The 20,437-nt window shown below is 40.5% G+C and overlaps 1 protein-coding gene across 3 annotated transcripts; it reads right to left on the reverse strand.

Moving 5' to 3' along the window:
• Nucleotides 1–1,139: 1,139 nt before the first annotated feature.
• LOC138108737 (cysteine-rich venom protein kaouthin-2-like) lies at nt 1,140–18,346 on the reverse strand. 3 transcript variants are annotated; one of them, XM_069011791.1, is made up of 8 exons: nt 18,168–18,335; nt 14,404–14,465; nt 12,931–13,050; nt 11,091–11,178; nt 9,837–9,982; nt 9,019–9,113; nt 7,313–7,401; nt 1,142–2,011 (listed from the first exon to the last, which is right to left on the reverse strand). In XM_069011791.1, the coding sequence occupies exons 2-8, from the start codon at nt 14,461–14,463 to the stop codon at nt 2,007–2,009; spliced, it is 603 nt and encodes a 200-aa protein (XP_068867892.1). In that variant the 5' UTR covers nt 14,464–14,465; nt 18,168–18,335; the 3' UTR covers nt 1,142–2,006. The 3 variants fall into 3 exon arrangements, with proteins under 3 accessions (XP_068867893.1, XP_068867892.1, XP_068867890.1); XM_069011789.1 differs by lacking the exon at nt 1,142–2,011 and adding an exon at nt 5,686–6,623 and having other exon boundaries at nt 18,168–18,334; XM_069011792.1 differs by lacking the exon at nt 7,313–7,401 and having other exon boundaries at nt 1,140–2,011; nt 18,168–18,346.
• Between the last annotated feature and the right edge of the window lie 2,091 nt (nt 18,347–20,437).

Consider the following 20,437-nt stretch of genomic DNA (forward strand, 5'->3'; position numbering starts at 1 on the left):
CTTAGTACTGGTGGTAATGGTATGAGTCCTGTGTAACCAAAGACTCAAGGTCTGTCCCTCATCCTGAGGCTGCACCTGATTCTGGGAGCTCCATGTTCACCACCAAACCATGGCCCTAAGCACCACATCTTCACAAGTTTTTGATTCCACCATTTCCCTGGGCAGTCTGTTCCAATGCCTGACCACCCTTTCAGTGAAGAAATTTTTCCCAATATCTATTTTAAACCTACCCTGGCACAACTTGACAACATTTCCTCTTATCCTGAGTTGTCCTGAGTTATTCCTTTCTGTGGCTGACTGTCTCTGTACCAGCCAGGCTGTGGATAATGTTCTGCCAGGTTAGGAAGTGAGATCAATTCAGTAAGGAAGAAATGTAGTGGTGGCACTGGGGATGATCTTCCTCTTCCGACTTGTGCAACCCACCTCAGGTAACTTCACTTCCATAGTGAGGCCAGAACAACAGTAACAGCAAAATTTACCAGAAAATTGACAGCAATTTTTTGATACTAAATGATAATCCCAGCAAACTATGGACAAGCATATTATAGGCAGAGTAATAAATGGGCAGTGCCTGAAACTTTAAGCTGAGAAAGTAAGAGAGTTTTTATTAACATGTTACAGCGAGTGCTGGTTTGTGGACGGGCTGAGACTGAGATTAAAGGATCCCTACAGACAGCTCAGGGAGACATACAGCTGCTTAAATCCAAATGTGTGGTCCTAACTGCCTCTGATAGCACTCTTCCATGCCAAGGGAAATCTTTAACCCTTGTGTACACCCCAGCACAAAGGGAGTGGAAGGATTAAAACCTTGATTCTTATTAAATTGAAATAGATCACTTCTTGCTCAATCGTTTGTTGCAATTAACATTTAATTTGGAGACACTTCCCTCTCGTGTAAGTCACTGTGTGGGCAGCCTGGGTACCAAGCAGAGGATTGTGGGAGCCACAGCTGGATTTCAGGGTCCAGAACATCAGGTTCTGGAGCATTTCTTGTATCAGCTGAGGCATAGATGTTCTAAGGCCCCTCTATGATCTGAACATGCATCTCCTGAGTATAGACCTGATGTTTTCATTTCCAGCTACAAAATAATAAAATGATAAAATACAAACATGTAAAACTATCTGTAGATTATTTCTGCATTCCTTAAATTTTGTCTTTCTTACCTGTTTAGCAATCTGATGCAGCAGAGGAGATGGATACTGACATAAAGTCAGGAAATACATCTGAAAATGGCCCAGTAAGAGTAATAAATGGGCAGTCCCTGACACTTTAGTCTGAGAAAGTAAGAGGGTTTTTCTTAACATATTACAATGATACTTTTACATTGGTACAATGTTCATTTATTTTATGTTTAACACTTATCTAAAAAGCTTATCTGTGGCTAACTGTTGCAGAGAAAATCAATAAGGATTATCTCCATACAAGTAGAAAAGGCAACACCTTTCTGCTCAGATGATTAATATTTCAAGTGCAAGAGTCCCATTTTTTTCAAGGTCATTTTAAAGTACACTGTATTTTTATGATGTCTTTGCTTTTACAGAATAGTAACCTGGCTGATGCAGACTGTAGATAGTCTGGAACTAGATGCAACATAGTAGGTAGCAGATAATAAAAACACCACCATAAATGATTAGGAAATTACTATAGGTCTTGACATCTTTGGAATGTATTGCCATTTACTTAAAATTTGTTTATTTTATTCAGAAGAACACACATTTTTCTCCTTTCAACTCACTTTCCCAGAGAACAAATGTTACTTTAAAGCGTACACTACATCTTTTCTTTTTTTTTTTTTTTTTAATTTTGGAAAGTTCTGTTGCCTTGTGCAGTCAGGAGAACTTAAGTGAATTGCAGTCCATGGTTGTGGGAGGGGTTCTCAAAATTTTTCCATCCTCTCCATTGAAACATCATTGCAACACTTTAAAACATCAAACTGATCCAGGCTCTAGGCACGCATTAGGAGTGTACTAGATGCTTTTCCTCTTCAGGTTTCAAAACCATTTCTTTAACCTGAAAAAAAAGTCAATCATGTTTACAACTTGGGAGAGGTATAAAATCCATCCACCCATCGTATAGCTCTCAGAGGGCTGCAATAGCAATAGGAATATCCACAAGCTTCATAACTAATGATGATACATTTTCAAAATGACATTAAGGTTTCTGTTTCAGCATTGAAAGGATGTCATGACTGTTGGACATCAAATCTGGAGAAAGAAAATCTCCCTTCTGCCTGCCACAAGATTTCTCCAACTGCCATTAAGGGACATTCTCTTTGCAATGGCAAGAGACAGGACACTGCCTTGGATGAACTGTCTATATCACCATGTTCCTCTTAAACCACTGCACAAGTGAGACAATTCCTGCAGTTAGAGAGGAACTTATTCCAAACTAATCTTTGGTCAGGCAGTTGGACAAGGTCCCTTTTAACTGAATTTATTCTGTCCTATCCTATCCTATCCTATCCTATCCTATCCTATCCTATCCTATCCTATCCTATCCTATCCTATCCTATCCTATCCTATCCTATCCTATATTGTGTACTTTTCCAGAGTGAACCAGGGGCTCCTTCATATGAGACATAATTCAGGCCCTGTCCCAGAGCAGCCAGCTCTCTGCAAGGAGCTCCATCAGGAGTAGGTGAGAAGAAGGAATAAGAAATAATCCCTTTCCACAGGCACTCCCATGGCATCTCCTTGTTTGCTCTGGATCCTTGCTAAAGGTAGGGAGAGTGTCAAGGGTTTCCTGTTGAAAGGTAGAAGGAAGCAGGAGCAGATTGTGCTAGAAGGAATCTGTGCTCTGCTGTGGGGATACCAGTGACCACTGGAGCTATCAGGGACAAGGCAAACTGCCTTGAAATAAGCTGGGAAGTGTATATTTTTATGGCTTTTAAGTCTTTTATCAGCACTGCCTGATTGCAACATGGCCTTTGATATCACGATCAGTCACTGAATATTTCTCATGCTCTAGAAACATCAATAGCTGGGCCTCACATAAAGGAGGGGTCGTAGAGCACAGGACACAGGACTGTGTTTCCAGACAGTTCTGGAATATCTCCAGTGAGGAAGACTCCACACCCTCTCTGGACAATCTGTCCAGTGCTTGATCACTGCACAGGAAAGAAGTTCTGCCTACAGAAATTCTTCTACAGAAGTTCTGTCCACGTGGAACTTGCTGGGCATCAGTTCCTGCCCGTTCCTCTGGTGCCATTGCTGGGCCCCACGGAGCAGAGCCTGGGCCCTGCCCTGAGCCCTCCCTGCAGACAGGAACAGACAGGGATGAGGGCCCCTCTCAGCTGTGTCTCCTCTCGAGGCTGAACAGCCCCAGCTCCCTCAGCCTTTCCTCAGGGAGATGCTCCAGTCCTTCCATCATCTTTGCCACCCTGCGTTGGACACGCTTCAGGAGCTCCATGTCTCTCTTGTCCTGAGGAGCCCAGAACTGGACACAGCACTCCAGATGTGCCTCATCGGGTCTCCTTGCCCACAGGGCACACTCCTGGCTCATGGACATCTTGTCATCCACCAGGACCCTGAGGTGCCAGAGGTCTCTGTGCCTAGCACAGGAGCCTCATGGATGTGTGTGTTCAGCTGAGTGATGTGCCATGTCTTAGTACTTTCATCTGAACCACACCTCCTGAGTTTGTTACTAAAGCCATCACAACATCCTCTCATCTGAATGACTCACTGAAGAGAGTTTGTTTTGGCTAGATCAGTTCAGGAAGGATCCATGTTAATATTTAACACTCTACCAGTTACAAAATGACAGGTAAAAACTTTTTTCCAGTACCTTCCTGGTGATCTCAATTAACTTTGTTGACCTTTATTCCCTAGGACAGATGTGTGATGATTGATTTTTACCTCATTACACTACTTTTTTCCTCTTATGAGTGACTGAGAAATAAGTTCTTGCAGTTCAGGTTGCAGTGGAAGGGAATAGACATCACAACAGGAAAGACATTGAGGGTCTGGAGCATATCCAGAGAAGGACAATGGATCTGGGGTAGGGTCTGGAGTACAAGTCTGATGAGAAGTGTCTGAGGGAGCTGGGGAGGGCTCAGATTGGAGAAAGGGAGGCTCAGGGGGGACCTTCTCACTCTTTACAACTCCCTATAAAGACATTTTAGCCATGTGGGTGTTGGTCTCTTTTCCCAGGTAATGAACAATAGGACAAGAGAAAATGGCTTCAGGTTGTGCCAGGGGAGGTTTAGATTGGACATTGGTACAAAATTTCTTGACAGAAGAGGTTTTCAAGCATTGGAACAGGCTGCCCAGGGAAGTGGTGGAATCACCATCCCTGGAAGTGTTCAAGAGATATACAGCTCCAGTTCTTAGGGACATGGTTTAGTGGTGAACCTGGCAGTGATAGGTAAAATGTTTGGACCTGATGATCTTTGAGGTCTTTTCCAACCTTAATGATTCTATGATTTCTTGGCCCATTATTCATGGTAAAGGACTCTTCCAGTAGTGAGGGCAATGGTTCTGCCCACTTCCTTCTTGATAACAACACTGGATTAACTACTGCAATATAATCATTCCAACTTGGACCTGTGCTAATTATTTCATAGTGTAGTAAATCATGTTCCAGCACTCACACCTATGCCCTGGCATTGCCTAATTTACTTTTAGAGTTTTCTCCAGCTGAGAGGGCAGTGTGCCATGGAGGGGAAAAGTGGTGTAAAGAAGTGAGGGCTTCGGTGGATTGATGTCTGTCCCTAATGGATCTCTCGTGGATCGCTTAGGCGGTGCTCTCCCAGCACCTGCGTGTGCACACAATCCCACCTTCACAGGTGGTCGTGAACAGCTGCTCACACACAATCTATGCATGAACCAAAGAGGTGAGAGAGGTTCTCTGCATGCAATTCCGAGGCGTTTAATGGCAACACCCCGAAGGGAACAGAGGCAAGAAAGAACAACTAAACGCCCGCGCCCGTTTTATCCTGAAAACTCCCAGAGGCGGGCAGAGCATCAGAAGCCAATAGTCTGAGGGCTAGGGGGCAGAGGCAAGGTTGAGTGACATAACAGGGGCCAATGGGAAAAGGGATGGGAAGAGGAGAGGGCCAGTGTCCAGCAGAATCTAGACAAAGGGAGAACTTTCTAGCAGTGTTGTAAGGAGATACCACTTTCAATGAGGGGTGTAAAGTGGACTTAACCCCTGCAACAGTGGTGGAGATGAACGAGGAAGAAAATCAACTGGAACCATAAGCACTTTGAGTTGTGAAATTGAACTTTTAACTTAATACTCATCTTAACTTAATACTAGAAGAAATGCCACTGGAATGAATGAGTCAGACATGTGTGATGAAATTATTCTGTGCCAAGGACACCAGGACTTGAAATCTTAATGACAGCAGCTTCCTTACTAAGAGAGGACTGGAATGTGAAACCTTTGTAAAGTGAGACTGAAATAATATTTAGCCCCATTGTTAACTGCACAGAACACCTGCTTCCCAAAGGTCACAGAGTGGGGATTGTAGGTCATTTATGCTAATTGTTATTTCTCTCTGAAAGGCAGTCTGATGGAAGGCTGCTTGCCTGATTTCTGGTTTTGCCTAGGAAATCTTTTCACATGAGCTGCTTCTGCTTCTGCTGCTAAATATTTAGGCTTCCTTCAAAACCTAGTGCTAATAAAGTTACAAAGTTAATGAATTTTATTTCATGGTAATACGAATGAAAACTATAATGAATTGGTCAGTGAAAAATGAGTAATTTAATGACTGATACAGCAAAAGAAGATATTAAAAAAAGCATTTTGGAAGACATCTCTACTTGTTATTAAAAACAAAGTTTCCAAACCCGTGGACCTTCCCCCTTTTGACTGTTATCATTGATTAAGCCCTTTTCTCAGACAGACCTTCTTCATTACAAGGCAGGTTTGGTTACCTGCATTTAAGTGCAATCTTACACTATAAATAGGATTGTTAATTTAATTTAACTACATTGCGTTTATTTTTGGGGATATTTTTTGTGTTTTTTCACGACTGTGAAAAAACACATTTTACAGTAGAACATATGTCAGCAACAGATTCTAAACCAGAATAGATCTAGAGGAAACTGCTCTGCTCTCCTAATTTCTTCTAAGAATTACATATTTCAAGCAATCCTGTTTATCTTCTGGGCCTGTTAACAGTACAATAGTTTAAAATTTCAATCAAGTTAAAAGTAGTTACATGACCAAGCACTATCCATCTATGCCAAGAACATAATAAGTATATGGAACCACAGAACTTAAAATATGTTCATTAGATAACATTTTGGGAAAAGAAAGATGAGAAAAACTAATAATTAAATATATCTGCCAACCAAACAACAAATTTAAATTAACATCTCTGCCATGTTCTGGACCATTACATAAATAGAATATATACATCATGCTACAGATTTTTCTTGTGTGAGTCACTGGACTGAAGTCAGTCCTTCTCATATGTGGGAGAGGCAGGATGGAATCAGTGTTTGTGGAAGAATTCATTAAGGAGATGGATGTCCAGGAAGGCAAAAGTTGAGCCTATTATTTTATTTCAGTTTTGTATTGGCAGGAGCAGGGCTGTGGACTTGACGAAGCTCTGGTACATCCTGAACACTTTGCCAGGAGTGTTGGAAAAAAGCATCTTTAAACTTTCAAGGGTTGGCTAAAAACGATTTGAAACACAAAATAAATCATGAGTGGGAAGTGAAAACCTACAGGATGTCCTTTCAGAATAATTTTTCATCAACCTTATTTTCTCTCTAATGTTTTTCTCTCTGTTGCCATCTACTCCCCAGCAGTATCCAAACCCTTTGACCACGCACACAAAATATGTGGCTTGCTCATGATTTCTCACTTATCCATAAAGGTGTTTTAAAGCTTTCTTTCTTTATGCTACATCCTGTGATGAAAATTTGGTTAATTCCATAACAGAAGATAGGAATTAAATCTTGCATTGTGAGACTCAACCCATACGTTTTTATTTCCTGTTAGAATTCTAATAACTCAAGTTTGCCACTGGCTCTTATCAAGTGTGCTGCTACTTCCATTTGATCTGCCACCAGTGTTCAAAGGATGAAGAAGGAAAGAAAGGTTAAGATGTCTCCTCCTTCCCTGGAATTTCCTAGGTTCAAGGATGAGATTTATCTCTTCTGGACATGGAAAAATATTATCTCACATAGGTAAAGCAGCCAGCATGGTGAAATGTGATTTTCTGATAGTGGCCTCATTTTGGCCTATTATTACAGCAAATAATTTAAAAAAAAAATCAAATTGAATAAATTAATTGTTGTGTACGGGTTTTTTTTAAGCATCAACTTTACCCAGGTTACAATTAAAATGCTTAGAACTTACTGCATAATCCATCCTCACAAGAATTAGGACAATCCCCACAGGGCTCTCCTTCCTTGTAGGGTGTCTTCATTGAACTTACTAGGTTTCCCCTGAAACACCAATGTTACCAACATAAGCTATGAAGTCACTACACCATATATGAGAGGAAAACTTAATTATAAAGATATTTACATTTACACTCAGTTACTTATGTAATTTATTGTTACATTTACACTTGGTCTTTGGTTATACATCAATGAATTTTTACATATCTGTTGGGCTTATTTGGAAATGTTTTGGCACTGGTCAAAGGGAAGGGGAGAATTTGCAGGGATGGCTTTTGTGAGAAGACACCAGAGGCTGTCTCTATTCCAGGCAGGGCCAGCGTTCACCAGCTCCAGGTCGGACCTGTGTGATGGTGATAGTGGCTCTGTGATAACACACTCAATGCAGGGTAAATACTGCTGTGCAACAGCAACCAGAAGAAAGGAGTGAGAATATGTGAAAGAAATAACTCTGCAGACACCCAGGTCAGTGCAGAAGGAGGGGCAGCAGATGCTTCAGGCACCAGAGCTGAGATTCACTGGTGCAGCCCATGGAGAGGCAGCTGTGCCCCTGCAGTCCACGGACATCCATGGGGATGCAAAGATCCACCTGCAACCCGTGGAGGACCCCACACTGGAGCAGGACAATGCCTGAAGGAGGCTGTGATCCCATGGGAAGCCCTCACTGGATCAGGCTCCTGACAGGACCTGTGACCCTGCAGGGGCACACACTGCAGCAATCCATTCCTGAAGGATTGCATTACATGGAAGGGATACGTGCTGGAGCAGTTTAGGAAGAACTGCAACCTGTGGGAAGGAGCCAGATTGAAGTTCATGGAGGACTGTCTCCATCCAGTGGGAGAGACACCACACTGGATATGGGGAAGAGTGTGAGGAGGGAGGAGAGGCAGAGATGGTGTGTGATGAACTGACCAGAGCCCCCAGTCCCATGCCATTGAGCTAACAAGGGGAAGGAGGTAAAGAAAATCAGGAATCAAGCTGAGCTTGGGCAGAAGGTGGGGGTCTCATAGAAGGTGCTTTAGATTTGGTTTTGCTTCTTATTATCCTAGTCTGATTTGACCAGCAATAAATTAATTTTCCCAAGCTGAGTCTCTTTTATCATGAGAGTAACTGGTGAGTGAACTCCCCTGCCCTTATCTAGACCTATGAACTTTTTCTTATATTTTTTAATTCTCCTGTCCTGTTGAGGAGAAGAGTCAGGGAGACTTGGTGAGCTACTGGTGGTCAGTCAAGGTCAACCCACAACTAGATATCACAAATGTGGAAAACTATTTAGGCAGTATTTGAAATCATCACTTTAACATTCCCTTTAAAGTTTTTTGGTATTAATTATAGACTTTACTGTAATGTACATATTGATCTGCCTTTCTGAACCAAGATTTTAAATAGAATGTGGAAAATATTTCTTTCTAATTAACTATTATGAAAATTAGGATTTTTAGACAAGGGGCATTTAATCTGAAAATCAGTGTCGTTTTATGTATTTTATGCTTTTGCTTGTTTGTCGACTCTTTTGATGAGTATGTTTCTGTCTTTTCATATTCCTAATACGGTCTTCAAACCTGTTCCTCAGCTATTGGTGATGTGCCCTGTTACAAATTTCACCAGCTCCTGACTAATTTTGAAAATGTAATAAGTACCAAAATCAGAACCAATACATACGCGGGGCAGTACTGGCAGACGTAAAAGTAACTATACGTAGTGTTGCTGCAGAAGGCTAAACCACATCCAATTTTATAAGAATTGTGCCAAACCATCTGTAGGTATAAAAATAAAAATCATAGGAGTATGAAAAATACACATTTGAAAATCATTTAAACACAATACGCATCACAGAAATGTTTGCAATGATGTCATCACTTTATTTACCCTTTATAGTAAAATATAAGCCCCATTTTACTGAAAACCTACTTTCACCCCTATTCAACCAAAGGATATTGGGGGTATAACAATAATAATTTAAAACACATGTATAAAAAACATTTGATTTTATATTTATGTCTTCATTCAATGGAAACTGTTGATGTAGGAATGATGTAAAATTTTGTATCCTGTGTTTTGTGCAGGTACCATAGAAGTTAAGCCATTGTCCAACTTCTCTGAGTCAAAAGGACTTTGTAGACTGCAACAAACCTATTTATAGTTCCTTGCTGATATTTTAATAAGCCTGTTTTTCCAGTGTCTGGGCAATTTTCAGATGCTAAACAAGTAAGTTGTTTCTTCCTGAAGTCTTAAAATACCAGTATCTTTACTCCTAAAGACACTTAGCCTATTATTTTCATTTTAATTTTGTTACTTTGCCTATTCTTTTCATTCTAATTCTGTTACTTTGAAAGTTTTCATCTTGTTTTGTCAGAATAACTCTCATGCCTCCACTGTATTTTTTTTCCTTTAAAGATGAGAGGGTAAAACTTGCTCAACAAACAATAACATTTATTTGTTCAGCCTGAAATATAAATATATATTAAAAATACATGTACCTGAGTGTAATGGCCAACCACTGCACCTTTTGTTTTTGCTCCAGTTCCATATTTGAAATTTTTCTCCTCATTGTACCAGGACTGAAGAACATATGACCATGACAACGGGGCAGAGGACATGAAGAGATTTTCACCACATAGTACATCTGAAAAGAGAATGGTGCTGAGAAATGCATAAAGAATACACACATGAGAAAAAAAAAAACCAAAAACCCAAAACAAACCAGCAAATGTTGGGATCATTTCCACAGAAATTCTCAGCCTAAATGGGGCAGCAGGGTGTTGTTTTTTTCCAGTTAAATGACATCACCCTTTGTAAATACTGAAGCTGTCGCTTGACCAGTTGCAGCATGGCCTGTTTGGCTGGTGGTTGGTTGTTGGCAGATTTTCTGCATGACTGTAGAAACATCTGCACAGGTGCACCACAGGTTCGTGACTGTAATTTCGCTATTTAGAAGTTGCCAACCTAGTCATTACTCAGGTCACAGCCCAGTAATCTTGGGAAAATCCCAATAATCCAAATTTTACTCCTGGTATACAAGAAAGTGTCTACACTGCCTTCACCTAGTGTTTGTATTCAGGTTCAACCCCACTGCATTAGTCCTTAAATGGGATTCACCTGGGCAAAAAACAGAGGATTTTGATTTTAGGAAAAAATATGGACAGGTCTGTCCACATCCTAGATATGGTGTGGTTAGGAGTCAGTGAGCAGCACACTGGGCTGTTAACATGGTACAGCTGTAACTTCAATATGCAGTGACTGACTGAAGTGTTAATCTGAACTTCAAAGACAGTTCTAGATTGCAATTTGCCAGGGGATTTAAAAGTCTGCTCTGAGAAACTATGCTTAGCACCACCAGCCAGTTCTAGACCTTCTCCATTTGCCCCTTTCTTCCCAGGTATTTCGAACCAGCACATGCAAACTGATCTCTGCCCTTAAGTGGGTCTAGATTCTCTCCATTCTGGTGGATATTTTAGGAGAGTATGCCTTATTACCATGATTTTTTTTTTTCATCTACTGTAGAAAATGGAATATACCTATGTAAAACTGATGAATTTTTTGATGAGAAATGGAATTGAGCTTTCCTCACTCACTGGGCAGATTTTTACCTAGAAATTTCCCTTTGTCCCATGACCAAAAAAATCAAAATGGAATATAAATTGCATTTCATTCCCCCCGAACAAGCAAAACCCCAAACTGGTCATATCAATAACATGTGTGATGTTGTTCAGTTCGACTCATGCTTCACTTACTGGTTCTCCTCAGATTAGGAGGACTGTGCCTTAAAGTACATTGATTGGCCCAGTTTTGGGCATTCTCTGCAGCTGCAGGACACCATTCCTTAATGAATAAAGAAAATATTTGTGACATACCTATGAATAACCTCTCATAAAGGTGCAACATTTAGAATTACATTTAAAATAAGAAAAAAGTCAAATCCTTCCTTGCACTGTATCGAATTGTACAACTTCCCCATCTCCTACACTTTGCAGGTAATTTTTACGGTTATTCCTTTTGCATGGCAGTTCTATGGATGAATATGTCTTGCTGGTTGTCACATCTCGTTATAAAACCATGATTTTGTTTAACATTATACCATTTTACTATTCCTAAAACCTTAGCTACGGTGATCTTTTCCTTTTTCCAAGTGGCTGCTGTTTTCTGTCTCGCTGCGTTTTTGGTTTCTCTTTCGCTTTCGGTCTCTCCCATGTTGGAATTGTCGGAGCTGCTCGTGCCTGCGCGCTCTTCCCGGGAGCGCATTCGGGGCCCCGCGGGCCAGGCCGGGCTGCGCCGCTCAGCTCTCTGCGCTCCGCCGCTTCTGCTCTCAGCTGTGCTGCCGCTTCTCTCAGTCAGGCATTCACGGGGCTCGCTCCACCACGCGCTGCGAGGGGCTGGGTGGGCACCGCCGGGTCGTGAGGCTCCCGCCACGCTGGCTGCGCTGCTGACACTGCAGCTCGCATTGCTCCACCCGCGCATGGGAACTGCCTCGCTGCTGCTCAGAGAGCCCTCGGTCCACGTGGCCTGGGTCTCACAGACTCTGAGGCACACTTCCCTTCGCCAAGACACAGCTGACATTGCTCAACAGTCGCAGTAATTAAATAATATTCAGGAAAATATTCTTCCATCGGCATATATTTTGACTCAAAAATTAACTGTGTCCAAACAGTATTCCAAAAGTCTTTGTTAAGTATTAAATCCCAAGAAACATAGAAAAAGTTCTTAAACAACCATGCCAGGAAGTGTTTCAGTTCCTTCTGAGGTTGAATTAAGCTAAAATTTACAAATCGTTCAAGAATCTTTTCAAGTTTAAGATAAATGTCCATGTGCGGCTCTGAGAGCCAAGAGTCTTTCCGCAGTACCTCCATAGTTTAGATATGGAATAGCAAAACAAAAACAAGAAGAGGAATCCAAAGTTTCTAGGGTTTACTCACACATCAGTCGCTTAGGGATCAGGGATCATTCTGCTCGCAATTCCCTACCATTTGTTACAGGGCGGATACTGTAACACGATCTATCAAACAAGGAGGGCCGTGGAAAAGAAATATATATGGACCAATTCTTGACAGATGTTTCAGAGATGTTTATTTCTCCAGCCGCATGGCCGGAGCTCTGCTGAGGAACTGCTCAATCACGGGACCCGAGGGTCCCTGCCCGCGCAGGGGAACACAAAACAACCAGTGGGGAACGAGGCTGAGCAGGGGCAGGGAAGCCCCGTGCCTCCCCCCCAGGACCCCTCTCCCAGGGCTCCATGGCAGGGGGGAAGGGACCCCGACAGTTACTGTGCACCCAGGAAACAGAAACTGTAAAGTCTGATGAAGATGTAGCTGAAAGAAATTAATAATGCTATGTATATTCTCTTTTTAATTTTCCTTCAAAAGAAAGAGGTATTGTTCATACACCACAAAATTTTTCAGACTTTTTCCTCCTCTTGCCCAGCCTTATGTTTCTCTTGGTGCTGGCTGTGCACAATCTTTAGGAAAAGTGTGGATATGGAATTTGTGGCTAAACAAAATAATGTGACCCTGCATACAGTCCTGTATCTCTTATAGAGTCTACTACTCATTAAAAATAGATTTAGAGCACACAACTTACCATCTTCATCATGTTGCTGGCAGTTGGTTTTACTCCTCTCCTGAGGGCATTATGTCTGTCAACAATCAGCTTCTGCTGCTCTGCTCTGCTGCTTGACAAAGCACCAAGAGCTTCAGGTTCCTAAATTGAAAGAAAATGTATTTCTATTTTATTTGAATGTAACTACATCCTGCATCTTGTGTAGGAAATATTAAAACTGTAAAGTATCAAAATGTTAATATCAACCTTGTGAGGGAGGAAGGACTCTGCTTTGTCTCCTAAGTGTCTCTAGGGGTGCTTCCATGTGGAGCAGCATTTCAGTGGTTCCATAGTGTAGAGCTTAGCAATAACAACAACGCTGATTCCTGTATTTTATTTTCCAACCCTCTGTGGAGGACAGAGATATTCTGGAATGCCTCATGTGCTTGTAGATTCCTACATTTAGGCAACACAATCAGACATATTTACTAATATTATAATTTCCTAATGAGATTTTGCAGAAAAAGGATCTGGAAATCATCTGAATGCATGAATTGTGTTTATGATGTGTTTCTCTTCTGCCTTATTTTAAACATCCCTATCAATGTTTTTCTATTGAAGAAATCTGTTGTTTAATGACAGGATCATCACAGGACTCTTGTGGTACTTCATCAGGACATCCTACCGAACAGAAAATGTCAATACCTTTCATGCCATAGATTTTCTTCCATTTCTGTAATAACTGATAACATTTCTCATGCTTTTCATGTGTTCTCTAATTAAAAAATAGCCATGGGAAGAACTCAGCCTCCTCTTTACATCCATTCTCAACCAATCTAGACTGCAGCATGGAGAGCAGAAATAGAAGAATTAGGGGGAAATGCCATCAAGCCATCAGTCACATTCAGTGTTTCTGAAGCAGAAGTAGCAAACTACAAATTTCAGACTAAGTATGGGTTGGGAGGAACAACTCTGTGTGTGCATTCAGGATGTTAATTTAGCTGTTTGAGGGAAACCAGGGATACTGATGAGTGATAGCACTGTGAGCAAAGAGAGAAGCACAGAGCTCAGGACCTGTAGGATGAGAAAGGAAGAGAGGTAGGTAAATGAAATCTGTAAACATATGTGGGATTAATGGGAAGAGTGCTGGATCTTTGGGAGGTCCAGGCTACTGGATCTGTGCTCAGAAACTTCTGGAAAATACTGTTATCTCTGATCCAACTCACAAAGTAATGCTGAATCTTTAGATGTTTTTTTGTGCAAATGTAGAACCAGGTGACTGCTTTGAAATGAAGCAGACTTCAAGGATAAATGCTTTCCAGATTCTAGATATCTAATACTTCAAGGATAAATGCATTCCAGATCCTAAATATCTCATCAGACTCTTTCCGCATATGTTTGGTGTGCATAGGAAAAGCCATACTCAGTCAGTCTACAAGTGCCTCAGGGCTCACCCAAAGTTTCCTAATAAGAAAAAAAAAACCAAACCCCAAAAACCCACAAAAACTTCCCTACCTGTCCAGTAGATGGAGGTAGCACAGCTGTGACACACAGGACCACCACAGTCAGAATCATCTCTGAAAAGGTGAGAATGAGTAATTAATTTATTTTTTACAGAGCTTTCATTTCTCTGAATACATTATACATCTTTGTCCTGTGTGTTAGCTGGCTTTTGCTCAAGTTTCTTTTCTTTCTCTTTCTTTCTTTCTTTCTTTCTTTCTTTCTTTCTTTCTTTCTTTCTTTCTTTCTTTCTTTCTTTCTTTCTTTCTTTCTTTCTTTCTTTCTTTCTTTCTTTCTTTCTTTCTTTCTTTCTTTCTTTCTTTCTTTCTTTCTTTCTTTCTTTCTTTCTTTCTTTCTTTCTTTCTTTCTTTCTTTCTTTCTTTCTTTCTTTCTTTCTTTCTTTCTTTCTTTCTTTCTTTCTTTCTTTCTTTCTTTCTTTCTTTCTTTCTTTCTTTCTTTCTTTCTTTCTTTCTTTCTTTCTTTCTTTCTTTCTTTCTTTCTTTCTTTCTTTCTTTCTTTCTTTCTTTCTTTCTTTCTTTCTTTCTTTCTTTCTTTCTTTCTTTCTTTCCTTCTTTCCTTCTTTCCTTCTTTCCTTCTTTCCTTCCTTCTTTCCTTCTTTCCTTCTTTCCTTCTTTCCTTCTTTCCTTCTTTCCTTCTTTCTTTCTTTCTTTCTTTCTTTCTTTCTTTCTTTCTTTCTTTCTTTCTTTCTTTCTTTCTTTCTTTCTTTCTTTCTTTCTTTCTTTCTTTCTTTCTTTTTCTTTCTTTCTTTCTTTCTTTCTTTCTTCCTTTCTTTCTTTCTTTCTTTCTTTCTTTCTTTCTTTCTTTTCTTTCTTTCTTTCTTTCTTTCTTTTCTTTCTTTCTTTCTTTCTTTCTTTTCTTTTTCTTTCTTTCTTTTCTCTTTCTTTTCTCTTTCTTTTCCTTCCTTCCTTCCTTCCTTCCTTCCTTCCTTCCTTCCTTCCTTCCTTCCTTCCTTCCTTCTCCATTATTAGAATTAAAATAATAAAATTAATTTCTCCTCTTCATTTCCAAATTTCTATGGATCAACTCCTTTTTACATCTCATTCTTCCTGTGGTAATCCTGGATTAATATCTCCACAAATATCCACAGTTATTTTTGCTGCCCTTTCTGCAGGAATCCTACTGCTCATCACCAAACTGTGGAATGGGATGGGATGCTGCTCTTAGCTTGCTTCTGGGTCTAGGTTAGTCTAAAAATTCCCCTGCTCCCCATTGCCTGCTCTGACTGGAGTGCTTCAGTTGAAAGGGGAATTAGACACTGAGTCCATGTGACCTGTGCACTCGGGTGTAGGAGTCAGGATTCAAAACCCGTTCAAAACCTGATCACCAGCGCAGTGAAATCTTGCATGTGAGCTGGGGCAGAACCGGGAAACACCTTCTTTCAGGAAGCTTTTTTTTGTTTTTATCTGCTTTAAGACAACTCTTGTTTATATTGCAGATAATGAGGAATGACAACAGAAATTAGAGCCTTCTCTAACATTGTAATTCTTGGTGTTTCCTATGCAGGGCCAGGAGTAGGACTTTGATGAACCTTGTGGGTCTCTTCCAACTCAGGTTATTCTACAAATATCTGATTCTAATTGAAGAAGCATCCACCAGGCTCTGGACTCCAAGACTCCACTTGCCTGGGAGGCTCAAAGCACCACCCCAGTGACACAGGAGGTCACTGCAAAGTTCAGGTATCTGCAGTCAGTCACACGAGTTACATTCAGCTTGTTTCTGCTCAGCTACCTCGGGCAGACCAGCAGGTGACTAGAGTGGAATTTACTTGTTCTGGCAATTTTCCCAGCCTCCCACTCAAGGGAATTTATGGGCATGCTACCACAGAGCTATATTATTAACTTGCTTGGGTTTGAGGGGCTGCTGATTTTAGTTTTAAATTATTCTTGAGGAGAGGCCAGTAGGGTTTGCTGATCCTTTCATATTCAGCAAAGCCCCTTTACCTCGAGGCAACCAGTTTATATAAAACACAAGGTGCTCTGGAGAGCACTGGTACTTGTGGAGAACACATGATTAGGAAAAACTACCTTTTCCAGGTGGGACAGCAAGGCCTCTGCTCCTCACCAGCTTTCTTACCTTGCACTGGTGGTGACCCACAGCGCCCAGCCTTAGGCAGGGATGCTCTGCTAAACAACAAAGCCCATGGACTATTACTATGGGCAGCTGCAGCTCAGAGGCCAAAAAACTGGAAAGACTGGTCACATCTGTCCAGTTAAACTCTCACAACCTTCAAAACAGAGTGGCTTATTCCAAGCACTTGTAGTTGAGGGAAGATCTAGTTGATCCAGGGGAAAACATACAGACACTTAACAGAATAAGCCACTGATCTCCTGTTCTTAGTATTGCTTTATGTCCCTTGCTTTAATTTTGACGTTACCTGTGCCTCCTTGAAGTGCTTTAGAAGCATAGGATTTCTTTCTTATTAATTTTTCTAATGCTTATTTCTCAGAGCCATTCCAAAACTTTTCATTTTATCTGACCTAGGTGTTAGGAACAAAAAGTTATACTCCCAATATCATGAAAAAAATATGATTTCCACTTAATTTCTAACTGGAAAGTAAATAGAAGTGGGGGTTATTTTTAGCTGTACTCAAGTTACAAGCAAAAATATGTCTTTTGAGTGCAAAATATGATGAGATGCAAATAGAAAACAACCCCTTTTGCACGTAAAACACATTTTAAAGGAAAAATAACTCTTCACTGAAATTGTGAAGCTTTCTATTTTGCAAACTAAGCTGAAAAAGCTAACTTAGAGACATGGGCAAAGTATTCATTCACAGTAATATTTTCTATGAATTAACTTACAATTAAATATAATTGGTAATTTAATACATGATACAAGTTTCAAAATGCCATTGGAATGCTTTTTAAGACCCAGTGGGTTTCCCGCTCCAAGATATTAACATACTTTTGGCAATCCCACTGATTTCAACCAAATGCTTACAGTTTATGAGATGTAAATTTAATTGCTCTGCATTAATTTCTAGGCACCGGTCCTAAAATCAGTCTCTCTCTCCCCCTCCCTTCTTCCCCCTCAGTCAAACATAAATCAGGACATGTGCCAAGTCTTACTGACTTTCCTGCAAATCCATCTGTATACCGGGATCTGCCACTGAAAGATGGTGCTTTAGCATCCCTAGTTTGTATGAGTTTGGCAAACTCATGTGAATATGTTTTTCCCATCTCTCCTTCTTAAAAAAAAATAAAAAAAGTGTATCTTAAATTATTCATTTAATTGAATAACCATTACCAAAAAAATCCTCATTATTTTTTTATCCTTGAAAAAGACCTGAAATAGTATAATGTCTCTGTCATTGTACTTGTAGAGCATTATTGCACAAAGTCCTACTCAGCAGCCACTTTGCAGAAGAGGAGTAAATTAAGCAAGGTGGTAATTTCCCCACTCTGAAAATGGTGGTGATAGAAACATGAACCAATAGAACTTACTGAGCTGAACAAATATCCCATTCAACGTGTTTTACTTTCTCTCTGTCCTTTTCTCTATGTACATATAATTTACTAAGATGCTGCTTTCTTCATACAGGTGGCTTTTCTTGTATATTTGATTGTTCATCCATTTTCTCTACCTTTTTGTTTTAGCTTGTGTTATACTATTGCCTAAATACTCCTTATTTTTCACCAAATAAAATCCTCTTCTGTGACTGTCCTAAATTTTTCAAGAAGTCTACTGATGGTAGGTAGTATTTTAACACATGAGAAAATCATAATACTTTAAGCCAACAAATCAAGGCAAATCCTACCTTCTGTTTCCAGGAAAATCAGAAGTTTCTTCCGTCCTTCTTCAGGTAGTTATCGAATTGGCTGGAATTCTTCACTGGAGGGTGATTTATATTTCTCCTGTTTCCTGACAGGACAAAGTGATTCAACGTCACAGGTATTACAACATTCAGGTAGTGACCATATAGAACAGCGTATTTTTCAAGTGCAAATTCATCCAAAAAGGAGGTTGGTTGCTTGTGTTCCATTTTAATTTCCTCATATTTCTTGTACTGGGAGATGGAATTCTCTGAAACGATTTTTGGATGTATTACACCTTAAATGTGAAATCTGCAGTCAATGGGAGCACCGGGTACAACTCTCTCTGCTAATGATTGACACATCCAGTTGTAGTAACATTTGATCCTAATCTCCAGCAATGCAAATAAACTCAGCTGGCTACTGAGTTTATTATTAATACTATTTAGCAATGTCTGCAGACTGACATTGTTGTAACCAAGATGGAATCTTGCCCATCGATTTTTCCATGGGGGTTTAAGAAGTCTTGGGCCAAGTTCCTGTTCATGCCGTGGCTTCTTTATGTAGGTCCTAGAGTGTAAAAGCTGAAGAAGGTGAGAAGGATTTTTCTGTAATTTATATTTGGATATTGGATAAAGAATCAAAGATTACTGTGTGCACTAACATTAAAAGACACATATGTTTTGGCATTTCCAGGTGAGATGGGATGGATGGAACACTGCCAGATCAGAAGGGCATTTTTGACTGCTTCTGTCCACATTCAATCTGCAGTAATTGCTGACCAGAGCAGCTGTAATTGCCTACTTTTGTATCAAATGTTGCCATTTTTCTATTTAAATTCAGATCTGCACTCCTCATAGGCACTCAGCTCCTCCCTGAGTCCCTCTTGTTGTGCCTTCAGAACAGGCCTTTTCTTTTCCACACCTGGGAAAGCAACACTTTGACTCTGCCAGACCTGATGGCAATGGGGTGGTTTAATGGCTTGTAATTATATGGAGAGGAACACACCATCAGCGAGTTTGGGGTTGACACCAAACTGCAGGGAGGAGTCCATATGCTGGATAAAAATCATTCAGATTAACCTCAAAAAGCTGGAGACGTGATTTGACAGAAAAGATCTGAAAGCAAACAATTGAGAGACAGCAATTGTCTAGGGAGCAGCTCTACAAAGATACTTTAGGGGTTTGACTTGATCATAGAATGGTTTAGGTTGGAAGGGACCTGAGAGGTCATTTACTTCCAATCCTCCCACCATGGGCAGGGAGGATCTGAGAGGTCTTTTCCAGTGTAAATGATTCTATGAGAAGTTGCACAGGAGTCATCATGAACCACAAACTGCACTGCATAGTGCACCTACTGAAAATAGTGATTAAACCCACTTTTCAGCAATTCTGAAACAGTGGTGGGACTGTTGTGTCCAGTTTTAGCATCCCCAGTACAAGAAAGACATTAACAGAGGGGAGTAAACCCAGGAAAGAGCTACTGTGTTGGAAAGGGAGAAGGCAGAGATCAACTCTTTTACAGCACAGACTTGAGGTTGAACATGGTGTTGGACCAGATGAGCTTCAGAGATCCTGTGCAACCAAAACTGTTCTAAGGTTGTGTGATTTTTATGTTGTTTACCCTGGAGAGGAACAAAGTGAGACTTGTCATATTTCTTGTTGACAGATATGACACTTTAACAAATTACAGTGGGAACCTCTAATTGCTGTATGAGAAAACAAGTGTTATTAGCATAATCATTATAACCATTACTAATGAAAAGGTTCTATGCAGGTGATCAGTGAGCAATGGATCATAAGGTAAAGTCTATGTCCTATTACACTTGTCAGTCATCTCTCTGCCTAATATACTCTGAGACCTCGTGAATCACCTCCCCACTCAAGTGTAAGAGCTGCCTATAAACCCGAGAGAATGATTCAGAACAACAACCTATCCCCCGATTGCATTTCTGTGAATATTCTGTCATGACACTTCATAAATTGTTCCTATAATTTATTTTCATAGAATCACAGAACATCTCAGGTTGGAAGGGACCTCGAAAGATCATTTCTCCAGCCTGTTGAGGTCCCTCTGAAAAGCAGCACAACCTCCTAGTGTAGGAGCCCCTCCTTTCAGGTTTGTATCACCTGCAAACTGGCTGATTATGTAAACCTCACTTTTCTAGCAAATCCCATTAAGTCTCAGGCATTTATAGTCAGCCTTTGTGTCTGGCATTGCTATTATGAATACAATTCCTTGTCTTTCTTAAAATTTTCATGCCAGCTCCATCTCA

Source organism: Aphelocoma coerulescens, chromosome 3 (genome assembly GCF_041296385.1).
Source record: "Aphelocoma coerulescens isolate FSJ_1873_10779 chromosome 3, UR_Acoe_1.0, whole genome shotgun sequence".
In the NCBI taxonomy this organism is placed as follows: Eukaryota; Metazoa; Chordata; class Aves; order Passeriformes; family Corvidae; genus Aphelocoma; species Aphelocoma coerulescens.

What these genes read in the sequence shown, in the direction of transcription:
- LOC138108737 (XM_069011789.1), bottom strand. Translation starts at nt 14,463, where the DNA reads ATGATTCTGACTGTGGTGGTCCTGTGTGTCACAGCTGTGCTACCTCCA. An exon ending in TACCTCCATCTACTGGACAG is followed by an intron (nt 13,051 to 14,403) that starts GTAGGGAAGTTT and finishes CTTTCAATTTAG; the next exon opens with GAACCTGAAGCTCTTGGTGC. An exon ending in TGGTTGGCCATTACACTCAG is followed by an intron (nt 9,114 to 9,836) that starts GTACATGTATTT and finishes TTATACCTACAG; the next exon opens with ATGGTTTGGCACAATTCTTA.